The 14,026-nt window shown below is 44.8% G+C and overlaps 1 protein-coding gene across 1 annotated transcript in view; it reads left to right on the top strand.

Annotated features, from left to right (window-relative positions):
• pkd1a (polycystic kidney disease 1a) overlaps positions 1-14,026 on the top strand; it is a 191,551-nt gene that overhangs the window by 79,210 nt on the left and 98,315 nt on the right. The window contains exons 3-8 of the mRNA XM_070901126.1: positions 408-479; positions 3,094-3,165; positions 6,289-6,467; positions 9,630-10,274; positions 10,972-11,146; positions 12,637-12,857. Coding sequence (XP_070757227.1) covers positions 408-479; positions 3,094-3,165; positions 6,289-6,467; positions 9,630-10,274; positions 10,972-11,146; positions 12,637-12,857 — 1,364 coding nt within the window. The remainder of the gene's footprint in view (positions 1-407; positions 480-3,093; positions 3,166-6,288; positions 6,468-9,629; positions 10,275-10,971; positions 11,147-12,636; positions 12,858-14,026) is intronic.

Below are 14,026 nucleotides of genomic sequence, written 5' to 3' on the forward strand. Positions count from 1 at the left end.
ATCCTTGTTGATAACTTAGGATGTTTGTCAATGACTGGTCATTTCACATGACTGACCCCTCTGGGGGGTTCTTTCCATTGTTACAAGTGGTAAAACAAGTATTTCCAAAGCCAACAGCACCGGTGATATCTGAGAACCAGTGAATCACTATGGTGTGAAGTACTCGAGATTGTACATAATGATGTCCCTTTTCTTTAATAGTTCCAAATTACCATGGCAACCCATCCTATTTAATGTCTGCAGGCTTAAATATGGAGTTAAAATGCTGCATTTACATTGCATGAATATGATCGAGAAAACTCCTTTCGGACAATACGAGATCAGAGCATTACAAATAAGACAATTGAACAAAAGTAGATATATCTCTGAAATAAGTTAATGCGTTGTATTTTCTTTTTGCTCCCTAGATATCTTCAGGGCAATAATATTAGTATTCTTTTCAAAGAAATCTTCGCTGGCAGAAGATGTTTATCAGATATGTAAGTTCTCTGGGGTTTTATTCTTGCCTCTGAAAAGAATTGTACACTCTTTATATTACATCTATACCCTGGGACATCATACAATCCATTTATAGTTGGGACATCATACAATACATTGTACCTGGGTCATCATACAATCCATCTATACCTGGGACATCACACAATCTATCGACATATTTGGGCAGTAACAAATGTGACCACTGTTGTCATTTTTAATTCTCAACAGATATCCTTATCTAGTTATAATTGTGTCCATCCATGTGTCAGCACGTTGGCAGCAGAGTTGGGCCAGGAGTACCGGGATTGGTCTCTGCTGATTAATAAAACCATTACGGAGCAGATTTCCTATCCTAGTTTAGGATAGTGGAGTAAACAGGAAAATGTGACAGGTTCACCAACATTGGCCACCATTTCCGAGATTTACCACTGGAAGTGATGGTAGACAGTCACCCAGATTAGGGCGGGCAGAATCAAATAATCGACGAATGACGGGAAATGCATCATCTGATGTATTTTGCGTCATTGACGTTGTAGCAACACCGGGTGCTATGAATTCATTGCCTTCTGGTATCCAGCATTGCCAAAGGTGACAGAGGAAGGGCTTTCAAAATCAAAGGGCAGCCTTGCCTGACACAAATGATCACAGATTTCACTAAGCAAGGCCCACTTTACAGAAAACATGATTTCCATTTTGTGTTTTTAATTCGGAGTAACTGTACTAAATCTCCCTTTTGCGCATGCATCTCCAGACGCATGCGCAGAAGCGAGAGTTAGGACAAATATCACCGACTCCGCCCCCCCACCCCAGCGCAATTCCCAGTAACACTATTCTGCGCATGTGTCCAATACCACATTGCCTCCAATCCATCTAGCAGCTGCCAAACGCATCCGGCGAGCCCCCGAGCCCCCCGCAGTGCCGAGCCCCAAGCGGGCCACCCGCTGCGGAGGCAGCACTTGCGCTGGGGTAATGGACTTTGGCTGTGGGAGGTAGCACATGTACTGGGGTAAGGGTCTTCAGCTGGCGGAGGGATGCACTTGCGCTGGGGTAATGGACTTTGGCTGGAACTTGGTGGCTTTTGGGGAGATCTATCCTCTGTGGCTTCTGAAGTCAAAATGGATCCAATTACAAATTGGAAAGTCGTTCAGAACTTGGGCTGGGTGATTCCAGTTACATATTCCAGAGGAACTTCAGGGTGTGGCTTATCCTCCTAGGGGATCAATCAGCAATAGATCATGTGGAAATGGAGAGTGAATCAGAGAAACGGCTGCCTTTCAGTTAGTACAAATAGATGCAGCCTTTTTAATTGTAGTCAGTCACACTACCTTGCAACAATTACCATATCAAATTATCTTCCCCTCCCCCCACCGGGGGTTGCCAACTCTGTTTAGCCGTATTCCTGGAGGGTTCATCACCTGACCTCCGCCTCCAACCGCCCCATCCCCACACTTCCGCCATTGGTCAGCCCACACTTCCATCCTCACAGGGGATTGGCCTTCCCACGCCAATTGGAAAGCAAACAGACACGATTGGATGATTCTTGACTGTCAGTCAAATAGCCTTTCTTTTTTTTACCCATCTCCAATATTTTTATAACTAACAAACAAAAGTGTTCATAGAAAATGGATAAAAAGAATGTTTTAATGCCCCTATGATTTTTCTCCCAGTTTGCTTGCAGCGGTGCCCTGGAGATTGGTTTTTAATTGCTGGAGACTCCAGGGCAATCCTGGAGAGTTGGCAACCCTATCCACCAGTATGACCCCCCGCCCCTCCTCCCCCTTAGCCAAAGCAGGTGAGCTAATAGTAGTGGGAATGTGCCCGTCAAAAAGAGAATGTAAATGAGCCTGAATCCAGAAGAGCCACTGGGGTCTGCTTTCGGGTAGATAGCCAGGCGCAAAACCCGTTCCAGCACCAATCCAGTGGGATTCCTGGTGAACCGGAATATTTAGCCCCACCATTTCTTGGAAGATAGGAACAGTAGTTGGCAATTCAGCCCCTCGAGCGTGTTCCAAAACCAATTGGAAGCCAGAGAGCCGGACTGATCGACAGCTCTGTGCATAGTTGTGCAGATCGATATACAAGCACAGTCTAAGGATAAGGGGTAAGCCATTTAGGACCGAGATGCGGAGGAACTTCTTCACCCAGAGAGTGGTGAACCTGTGGAATTCTCTACCACAGAAAGTTGTTGAGGCCAATTCACTAAATATATTCAAAAAGGAGTTAGATGAGGTCCTTACTGCTAGGGGGATCAAGGGGTATGGCGAGAAAGCAGGAATGGGGTACTGAAGTTGAATGTTCAGCCATGAACTCATTGAATGGCGGTGCAGGCTAGAAGGGCCGAATGGCCTACTCCTGCACCTATTTTCTATGTTTCTATGTTTCTAATACATACAGAGGTGGATTCAGATGATAAAAGTACCAAGTCGTTACAGAAAGCAAAGATGTTATAAGTGCAGGTCAGTTTAAAATATCACCAAGTTTGGCATTTAGTTATTAAGGCCGGAAGTGTGCGCAATATAGAGCAAGCTCCTCTTGGATGGGACATGCTTGGAGCCTTGTGATACAAGGACTCTTTTCATATGAAAATACTAATCCTTTCCAAATCTTTCCTTGCAGAGACATAAGCAACAATCAGATATCTACTTTAGAAGATGGAATATTTGCAGATTTATTTAATTTAAGTAAAATGTAAGTTTTGTGTAATTCCCTATCGCTATGTGAAACGATGTGCAGCATTAAAAGTCGACAAATGCATTTGTAGTGGGCAAACTGGACAAGCAGTACAAACAGCAGTCTTTTGAAACTGTGGAAAATTTTGCATTGAATTGGTTGTTTAAAATAAAATCACTGTACGAAGGGGTAACTGGTGGTGTGATTCAGTTTCATGTAACGGTGTCACACTTGGGAGTATTATGCTGCAGTTATGTTAGGCTTGTGAGATGCTGAGCAACAGATAAACGACAGTGCTCATGGGCAAAATCCCCCCATCGCCTGGGATAAGATATAACGGCAAAAAAAGACTGCGCTTTCGTCAAATAGTTAAAACTATTCCATGGGCGTGTACAAGCCTGCAACCATAACAGATCTTCCCCATGGAAACCCATCAAACCTCGATAAACAAGACAACTTCTTTTCATCCCATGAGAAAAAGGGAGAGAAAATAACAGGATGTGAGGCAAGGGGCAGTTATATGAGGAAGAAATTGCCAAGCAAAGATCCAATTTGGAAGCTGGGTGGGGAAAAAACATGAGCTGCTGTTCGCTCCAAAGCAGTATCTTAAATTAATGGTCAATCTAATTATAGTTGAGACTGTATTGCCAATTGGACGTTTAAATATTAATGAGCTCGTATGCAGTATCCTATTTTATGCAAAGTTAGCTCTGCGGCACGGAATGTGCCCTGGTTCTCAAGGCACCGAATAGAATTGGCGCAATTTTGAACCAGATCTACAGCGACCTGCAATAATATAATAAGGGTCATAACCAGAGCAAACAAACCTCTGGCGCCGAGATTCCATTAATGGGCTCAATTTTCCCTACAGTTAGGGTCAATATAGATAATATAGGATAGCTGGCTCTGCCATCCTTTGTCCTCCTTTATCCCTTTGCACATCGCAAACATAGATTACACTGAAGATGGAGGAGGGACGAAAAAAGAGTAAGGAATCAGCTGGATGCTGTCGCTGAAGTAAACCCTTCGTTTGTATTTACGGCAAGGAAAGTTTCTCAATGCCAAGATAAACAGCATTAGTACCAATGTCCCAGGCCTGTAGTCTATTGCCTTAGGAAGCTGATGTTAAGATCTCGTCATGGGAGGCTGGTAAAAAAGATGGTCAATGATAATGGTGAGCAGTTCCAAGTAAAAACAATTGCCTGTTATGGTCATCAAAGCTCAGTGAATGTGAGTCCACAGCTACCCGTTAATACAGATATTAAATACAAAGACATTAGGTTGAATTACATAGAATGTATAACACAAAAACAGGCTATTCGGCCCAACTGCTCTGTGCCAGTGTTTATGCTCCACATGAAACTCCTCCCACCCTTCTTCATCTCACCCTATCAGCTTTATACACACAACCCTATACACACGCAAAGGTGTATTGGTATGCTGAACAATTCGTTAAATATATTTCCCACGACATTACATTGCTAGTGAATAGCAGTTATTTTATTTCAGTCCTTACTTCTATAACACAACCATAGTAGGGAATTCAGAAGAAACTTCTTTACCCAGAGAGTGATGAGAATGTGGAACTCACTACCACAGGGAGTGATTGAAGCGAATAGTATCGATGCATTTAAGTTGAGGCTAGACAAGCATTTGAGGGAGAAGGGAATAGAGGGTAATGCTGATAGATTTAGATGAGGAAAGACAGGAGGAGGCTCGAGTGGAGCATAAACACCGGCATGGACTGGTTGGGCCGAATGGCCTGTTTCTGTGCCGTTTATCCCATGTAATCCTATGTACAACTGTCTTACTTTCATCTTTGCCCTTTTGTTGCATAACGCATTATGAATGTTTCAGTAACGTTTAAGGTGTGAACTGGCCGCAACTTTAAAGTTTAGTAAAGTTTCTTAACCGGTCTGTGCTCAGTTCTTTTGCTTTTACAGAACAAAGCAAATCAAGTAAGCGGCGGCCGCTGTTGTTCGGTGTGTGTGAGGGGAAGGCCCTGGGGGGCGGGGTGAGACTGGCGGCCGCGGTGGGGGGGAAGCTGTTACCATGGGGTCGAAGGCGGGGGCTGTAGGCCTTGCGCCTCACATCGCTTCCCCCACCCTCTTCCTCGCCGGCCTGTGCTGCAGCGGGGGCGGCGCTCCCCAGGCCTCCCGCTCGGTCTTGTTCCCGGGCAGAGCGGGAATAGGGCCGAGCGGGAGGCCTGGGGAGCACCGCCGGGGGGGGATGAGGCCCCCCTGGGTCAGTCCCTCCCCTTGTGCTGAGGTTCAAATGGGATCCCGCTGTCGGGAGAGAAATGGCCCAAAATGGTGAGGTGGATGTGGAGGTTGGGAATGAAGGGGTGGGGGGTGGTGAGGGGGATGCTGGCCGATGATTTTGGTCTCTTGGTGAAGCATGTTATAGTGGCATTGAAAGTTGGCATACAGGTACAGCAGGCGGTGAAGAAGGCAAATGGTATGTTGGCGTTCATAGCTAGGGGATTTGAATACAGGGGCAGGGAGGTTTTACTGCAGTTGTACAGGACCTTGGTGAGGCCTCATGTGGAGGATTGTGTTCAGTTTTGGTCACCTAATCTGAGGAAGGACGTTCTTGCTATTGAGGGAGTGTAGCGAAGGTTCACCAGGCCGATTCCTGGGATGGTAGGACTGACCTATGAGGAGTGATTGGATCGACTAGGCTTATATTCACTGGAGTTTAGAAGGATGAGAGGGGATCTCATAGAAACATATAAGATTCTGATGGGTTTAGACAAGTTAGATGCAGGAAGAATGTTCCCGATGTTGGGGAAGTCCAGAACCAGGGGTCACAGTCTAAGGATAAGGGGTAAGCCATATAGGACTGAGATGAGGAGAAACTTCTTCACTCAGAGAGTTGTTAACCTGTGGAATTCTCTACCGCAGAGAGTTGTTGATGCCAGTTCATTGGATATATTCAAGAGGGAGTTAGATATGGCCCTTACTGCTAAAGGGATCAAGGGGTATGGAGAGAAAGCAGGAAAGGGGTACTGAGGTGAATGATCTGCCATGATCTTATTGAATGGTGGTGCAGGCTCGAAGGGCTGCATGGCCTACTCCTGCACCTATTTTCTATGTTTCTATGTTTCTAACAGCACAAATTCTTAACCGTTCAATCTTTCAGAAACTTGAGCTTTAATGAGTTTGTTTGTGACTGTAACCTTTCCTGGTTACCGACCTGGATAAGTGAGGAGGAAGCAAATGGAGTAATCATCGTCGATAGTGAATTCATAAAGTGTGCCAAACCTTCAAAGCTAAAAAATGTGTCTGTGTTAAGTGTTAATCTTTCAAGCCTTTTCTACGGTGAGTATCAACCGCTTTAACAACTTGCAGTTAATGCTCATCAATTATTATCTTATGGTTTAGCCTGAAAATAAATGAACTTTGTCAAGCAGTACAATGGCAACAAGGATACTGCCGAGCACAAAGCTTGGAACTGGATCCGCGAGACTGCCAATAGGTCAGACTTGGCGGCAGAGGCCGTGACCAATGATTGTCTTATATCTGCAGCCAGAATAGGGTTGCCAATTCCTGTTGGTCGTATTCCTGGAGGTTTCACCACATGACCTCCTACCTCGGAACTGCCCCGCCCTCACACGCCCACCATTGGTCACCCGAGAGGTCCATCCTCACGGACTGGAAAGCGAACAGACACTTGGTCACTTGATTGGATGATTCTTGCCTGTCAGTCAAACAGCCTATTTCCTATCTCCACTATTTTTATAACTGATAACACAAAAGTGTTCAAAGAACATTTAAAAAAAACACAATTTTTTTTAATGTCCTTATCATTTTTCTCCTGGGTTGCTGGCAGCAGTATATGGGAGATTATTCTTTAATTCCTGGACACTCCAGGGCAATCCTAGAGGGTTGACAACACTAAGTCAGTACTGTAAGCAAATTGAAGCTAGGGCTCATCAAATGGAACTGCAGAGGAATGGAAAGTGCTTAGGCGAAAGCGGGGAGCCGTTAAACCTGCACTTAAAGCCTCTTTCGAACAACTAAGGTGCTACAAAGGCAGATAATGATGGGGCTAATCCTGAGGCCAAGAGGATCATTAGGGAAATGAAGCGGGATTGGTGTGTTGCGTTTGTCCATTATAGATTCAAACATGATCCTAAGATCACTATTTCCATTGGCTGAAGTCTTGTCAATCATTTTCAAAGGGGATAGTGCCAATGCTGGACAAATCACCTCCTTCATTGGGACGGGCCGGTAGCGATTACTTAAATATTTGATGTATGTCTGCATATATTTATCTATATAGACAGACAGTGTGAGATGGCAGAAAGGAATACCTTAGTACACTGAAACTGTACGTGATTTCCAATCATTTTTATATTAATGTCGTTGCAACACTTTTCAACAATAATGAAATTAAACAGTCATACAACTGCTTAGCTCCTCACATTTTATGCAAAATAGCTTTCCTCTTGTCCCCATGATCTCACACAGCCATCGCCTTGTGTTGCATACCGCACGCTTATTGTGCATGCCATTTATTGTTTTCAAATAACAGGTGCTGTGTGAGGACTGTGCATGACACTGTATATAGAATCATGGATACAGCACAGAAGGAGGCCATTCGGCCCATTGTGCCTGTGCTGGCTCTTTAGTGGAGCTATGCAATTAGTCCCATTTCCCTGCTCTTTTCACATAGCCCTGTAAATGTTTTCCCTTCTAGTATTTATCCAATTTGCTTTTGAAAGTTACTATTGAATCTGCTTCCATTGCCCATTCAGGCAGTGTCTTCCCGATTAAAAACGATTACCTTAAAAAAATGTTTCCTCATGACTGACCTGTCTGCCACTGGAAACAGCTTCCCCTTATTTACTCTATCAAAACCCTTCATGATTTTGAACACCTCACTCAAATGTCCTCTTCAGCTTCTCTGCTATAAGGAGAACAACCCCAGCTTCTCCCGTCTCTCCACATGAATGTATTCTAAGCATTAAGGGCTGGAATTTGATCAAAAACTGCCACCACCGGATTCATGACCAAAAATCGCTGAGATTATTCATTTAAGGCCGGCAGAAAATTGATCAAAAAATGGAAAAAATTCTGCCTGGCGGGAAAAATCGGTGTTTCATGTGAATTCTTGACGAAAAACACGATCCTGGTCAAATTGGGCAGTACTTACTCATAATTTAGTCCGAGGCTGTGAGTTGGGCCTAGGGAGGGGGGAAAACACAAAAAATATTTTTCAAAAAAATCCAAAAATTATAAAACATTCACAGGACCCTTTTTCAGTGAATAGAAACATAGAAAATAGGTGCAGGAGTAGGCCATTCGGCCCTTCGAGCCTGCACCACCATTCAATATGATCATGGCTGATCATGCAACTTCAGTACCCCATTCCTGCTTTCTCGCCATACCCCTTGATCCCCTTAGTAGTAAGGACTACATCTAACTCCTTTTTGAATATATTTAGTGAATTGGCCTCAACAACTTTCTGTGGTAGAGAATTCCACAGGTTCACCACTCTCTGGGTGAAGAAGTTTCTCCTCATCTCGGTCCTAAATGGCTTACCCCTTATCCTTAGACTGTGACCCCTGGTTCTGGACTTCCCCAACATTGGGAACATTCTTCCTGCATCTAACCTGTCTAACCCCGTCAGAATTTTAAACGTTTCTATGAGATCTCCTCTCATTCTTCTGAACTCCAGTGAATACAAGCCCAGTTGATCTTGTGTTTCTTGATATGTCATCGCTGCAAAAGAATGTAAAAAAACCTTCACTTACCTTTTTTTGCAGGGTTTCATACCTACCGTCGCTTCTCTGGCTGGTTTCTCCTGGGCTGTGTGTTTTTCAGCAACTACGGAACACTGCTACCACCAAACTCAGGCGGAAGCGGTTTTTCGAGTGTTGTACGCTGGTGGTCCGCTCCCCAGCCATATTTCGAAACCGCCGGCTGAACACTTTGACGAAACTCGCACCGGGTGCTTTTCAACCCTAAAATAGGAATACCGCTGAGAAACCCAGTGGAAATGCTAACCAAATTCCAGCCCTAAGTGTTCTAGATATATTTTGCATTATGTTTTGAATATACAGGTTGAACCTCCCTTATCCAGAACTTCCTTATCCGGAACCACCCCTCGACCAGAACCATTCCCGGCCACCAGGTGGCGCATGCGCAGAACTCCGACATGGACAAATTGAAGTCATTCCTTGCTGCCGACTTCCGCAATCACTGGCCTGACCCTGACCTCGCGATCCACCGCCGCCAGCGCCCCCCCCCCACCCCCTCCATGATCTCTGCCGTACACCCAGTCCTAAGCCAGCCAGCCCCATTATCCTCTTGCTCAGTACCTGATCTAATTTAACGTGACCACCCTTCGTCCGGAAAAATCCCTTATCCAGAACAGGCTCTATCCCGAGGGTTCCGGATAAGGGAGGTTCAACCTGTACTGTATTTGGGATGTTTCGGGCCGAGTTGTACACTACAATTTCTTGTTTTTTGTTTCAGGGTCTGAATTTGTGGCCTGCTCACCTGACAGACAGTCTATAGTAAATTTAACCTTGGTGACATCTTGGAACTCCAGCAGAGAAAACTGCATTGCAGTCTGTTTTAATGAGGGTGAACGGTATGCTGCCTTGGACAATGAGAGTCATTGCCTATGTGGCTCCAAACTTGAACCGGATTCAGTCTCTGTATGTACACAAGGGGAGATAGATAGAAAGTTTATTCAGGTCTGTGGCTGCACTATTATAGAACAAGCATTTGAAGTTACAATTGCCAATTTTGCTGAACTGCGCACTTTTAGCCTTTTTGAGGCTGCACGGCTGACTGTTAAGTCTTTAGTTAATGTTAGCACTTTCCAGTGGGACTTTGGAGATCTGTCTCCACTTTTCAACACTACCAGACATGCAGTGTTCCACAAATACGGTCTCCCGGGGACATATCTGGTCAGCGTCGCCTTCTCTGTAGGCAGCAAGGTTACCTCACTGCACGTAGAAATAAATGTCATCATTCCCCCTGGAAGGCTGGAGATGACTTGTCCTCCTGTAGTGCAGACGAATAAAAGCATTGACATTAGGATCTATAACTGGGACAGCAACAGTGTTACTGCATTGTGGAGTGTTACAGCATCTAATGATGGCACAGTAAAAGGTGAGTAAAAAGGAAAACTCATTCCTTTCTCCAATTTCCTTCTGAAGGTGTTGAGTCTCGCTAGGCATGGTTTCAAAGGCACTGGCTGCCCTTATCTTACCCAAGTAGCTACTCGTCACGTGGAGAGCGTAGAGAGTGGGTGTTGGCAGGCTATATTTTTAATATTCTTTCACGTGATGTGGATGTCGTAGGCAAGGCTGGCATTTATTGCCCATCTCTAGTTGCCCAGAACAAGGGGGCATAATCTTAAAATTAGAGATTAGACCATTTAGAAGTGAAATTAGGATGCACTTTTCCCACACAAAATGTTGTGGAAATCTGGAACTCCCCTGCCCCACCACCCTCCCTCCAACGTCTGGGTCAATAGAAATTTTCAAGGCTGCGATTTCTGTTCACCAAGGGTATCAAGGGATAGGGAGCAAAGGCAGATAAATGGAATTGAGGTGCAGACCAGCCGTGACCTAATTGAATGGCAGATCATGCTTGAGGGGCTGAATGGCCTACTCCTGTTCCTTTGTTCCAGCAAGATGTTGCTCTGGTTTTCCCTCAGCATCCCAGAGAAAAATTCCTGGATTGAAGTGCCCCGTCTAGTCACACAACCCAACTTTCTTCAACAGTAATCCACTACTCTTATCAAATCAACACCCTGATGAAGAAATGTTCCTAATTTACATTTTTTATTTGTACTTTTCCACAGAAATTCCATTTTGTCCATTAGGTGGACATCTGCGCAACAATCACTGCTATAAGCTGGTTACAAATAGTTCCACGTGGCGAATGGCTCAACACTTCTGTCACTCTCTCAGCAATGGTGACCTGGCAATTATAAAGAGTCCCGAAATCCAGAATTTTATAGTAAACGCTACAGGATGGTAAGCTACATATAAGCCTATTAATATTGTTGCCTATTGTTTCTTACATTTTGTTCTTACATTTTGTTCCTACATTTTGGGTTCTTCTCCTATGAGTGATTAGCTTTCAGTAATCCTTTTCGGCTGTGCCTACAGCTGCCTAGGCCCTAAGCTCTGGAATTGCCTCCCTAACCTATCTGCCTCTCCACCTCGCCTCTTTTAAGACACTCCTTAAAACCTACCTATTTGGCCAAGCTTTTGGTCAGCTGTCCTAACATCTCCTAATGTGGCTCGGTGTCAAATTTTGTTTGATCATCGCTTCTGTGCAGTCCCTTGGGACGTGTTACTACATTAAAGGTTGCTATATAAATGCAAGTTGTTGTTGTTACCCTGACAAAAAAACAAGAGCTTCATTTGGCCAGCACAACACATGCAGCTAATGCATTCAGGGTCAAAGAGCTAATCTGCACATGAATGATAATCATTCATGCAGCAAAAGGCCATTCGATGTTCTGAGCATTTGCCTTCTGCTCAGTAACATGGACAACAAGTGCCTCATTTTCCTTACTTCAGTGCTGAGGGAAACTTGTACTCACAGTGATTTGTCACTGTCAGACTGGAGTACTTGTTTGTAATTGTGACTCTTTTGAAGACTGAAGATAAGCTGTAGCATCTGATTTAAATGGATTACACATAAAATTTCAAATTCCACTTTCAGAAAACTGGGTTTTTGGGAAGAGGCAAAATAAAACCGAAATGTTCTAAGTGTCAAAGCTAAAATGAAAAAGATCCTTACTGTTGCATCTAGCTCACACTTAGTCATGGGGCATGACACCCCCTCCCCCCCAACAACTGTAATCTTTTCTTCTGTGTAAGGAGTAAGATATCTGATCATGGTCAGTGTGATATACCTGCTGTTACATGTCTACAGCACAGAAACAGGCCATTCGGCCCAACTGGTCCATGCCGGTGTTTATGCTCCACATGAGCCTCCTCCCATCCCACTTCATCTAACCCTATCTGCATATTCTTCCATTCCTTTCTCCCCCATGTGTTTATCTCGCTTTCTCTTAAAAGCATCTATGATATTTGTCTCAACTAGCCCTTGTGGTAGGGAGTCGCACATTCAACCACACTCTGGATAAAGTGGTTTCTCCTGAATTCCCGATTGGATTTATTAGTGATGATCTTATATTTATCTATTACCTCTAGTTTTGGACTCACCCACAAGTGAAAATATTTTCTCTGTGTCTACTCTATCAAACCCTTTCATTATCATAAAGACCTTAATCAGGTCACCCCTCAGCCTTCGCTTTTCTAGAGAACTTTTTAATCGGAGTTGGTAAGCTTTCCTGGCCATCCATCCACAGAAATGTAACTACTTACATTGTTGTCCTGCTGAATTATCCCTTACCTCTGGGATCACACCTGCTACATTCAGAGGGGGCCTTTATGTTGGGTTATTTTGTAATCCCTCTGAACGCTTTAACTCCCTCTTGTTTTTGTTGCAGCGAGCATCCTGTGTGGATAGGCCTCAGTGATACTGCTAGTGCTGGAACACTGCAGTGGGTGGACGGGTCTACCCTTGAAAACTTTCAGGACTGGTTTCCTGGACAAATAAATAGGCTACACAATAATACCTGCGTGCTCATGGACGCAAACCTTGCAGGAGAATGGAAGACAGACCTCTGTACCACGAGGAGAAATTTTGTTTGTGAATACAGAGCCGGAGGTTTGTGAATAAAATTATTAAATGGCTAACAATAGGCTTCTTCCTCAACACAGCACCAGTCTAGGGGTCCTCATTGCAGTCTTTCTGTGACAATAATGATAGCTTTTCTCCCACAATTTTTTCACTCTTCCTCCTGTTCCCTTCTGAAGGCACTGACTCATGGTTGGGCATGATTCCTTGGATGTCGTGCCATGTTGTCATACCCAAGTCTGGGGCACTCAGGCCCGTTGCTGTGGGTGAGATCGGCTAACTCAGCACAAATCAAGCATGGTGACTGTTATGTATGCATGCTTATAATGTAATGATGTACTGTAACACTGAATGTACCTTCACCCTATACACACCTTACCTGTACACCAGAGGGTGCTGCTGCTGGAGACCTAAGGGTCACCTGTACACTGCAGGTAACCCACTATAAAAGGGAGCTCACCCCTTGGTGTCCTCACTCTAGGAGCTGCAATAACCCTGCCTCGTGGAGTCATTAACAGAGTGCCTACATACACAACAACTGGCGACAAGGTCACGGCTACACGCACAACATGCTGAATCTCAGCAACTTTCAACAATTCACCGATGGGGAAGATTGGGACGCCTTCGTGGAAAGGTTGGAACACTTCTTCATAGCCAACGACCTGAATGGGGACACACCGGCTACACTGCCGAACAAGCGCAGAGCCATCCTGCTTAGTAGTTGTGGGCCCACTATCCATTGCCTCGTCAGGGACTTCCTAGCCCCAGCGAAGACAACAACCAAGAGCTATGGGGAACTTGTAACCTTAATACAAGAGCAACTAAAACCCAAAGAAAGCATCCTCACAGTCAGGCACCGTTTCTACACTCACCGGCGACCCGAAGGCCAAGAAATTGCTAAGTATGTGGCAGATTTAAGAAAGTTGGCCGCACCGTGTGATTTTGGCGACCACCTCACCGAAGCACGAAAGGACATATTTGTTATTGGAATCGGCCACGAGGGCCTCCTCCACAAATTGCTCTCTGCGGACATCACAGTTACCCTGCAGAAGGCAATCAAAGTGAGCCAGGCCTATGTGATTTCAGTCGGCAACTCCAGGGAATAATGACCCACACACAGGGCTCTAAACTAACGAGCACAGTGAACTGAATGCCGACTTCTAAAGGCAGAAATGCTGCCCCGAGTCCCGCAACCCTGA

Source organism: Pristiophorus japonicus, chromosome 15 (genome assembly GCF_044704955.1).
Source record: "Pristiophorus japonicus isolate sPriJap1 chromosome 15, sPriJap1.hap1, whole genome shotgun sequence".
Taxonomy (NCBI): Eukaryota; Metazoa; Chordata; class Chondrichthyes; family Pristiophoridae; genus Pristiophorus; species Pristiophorus japonicus.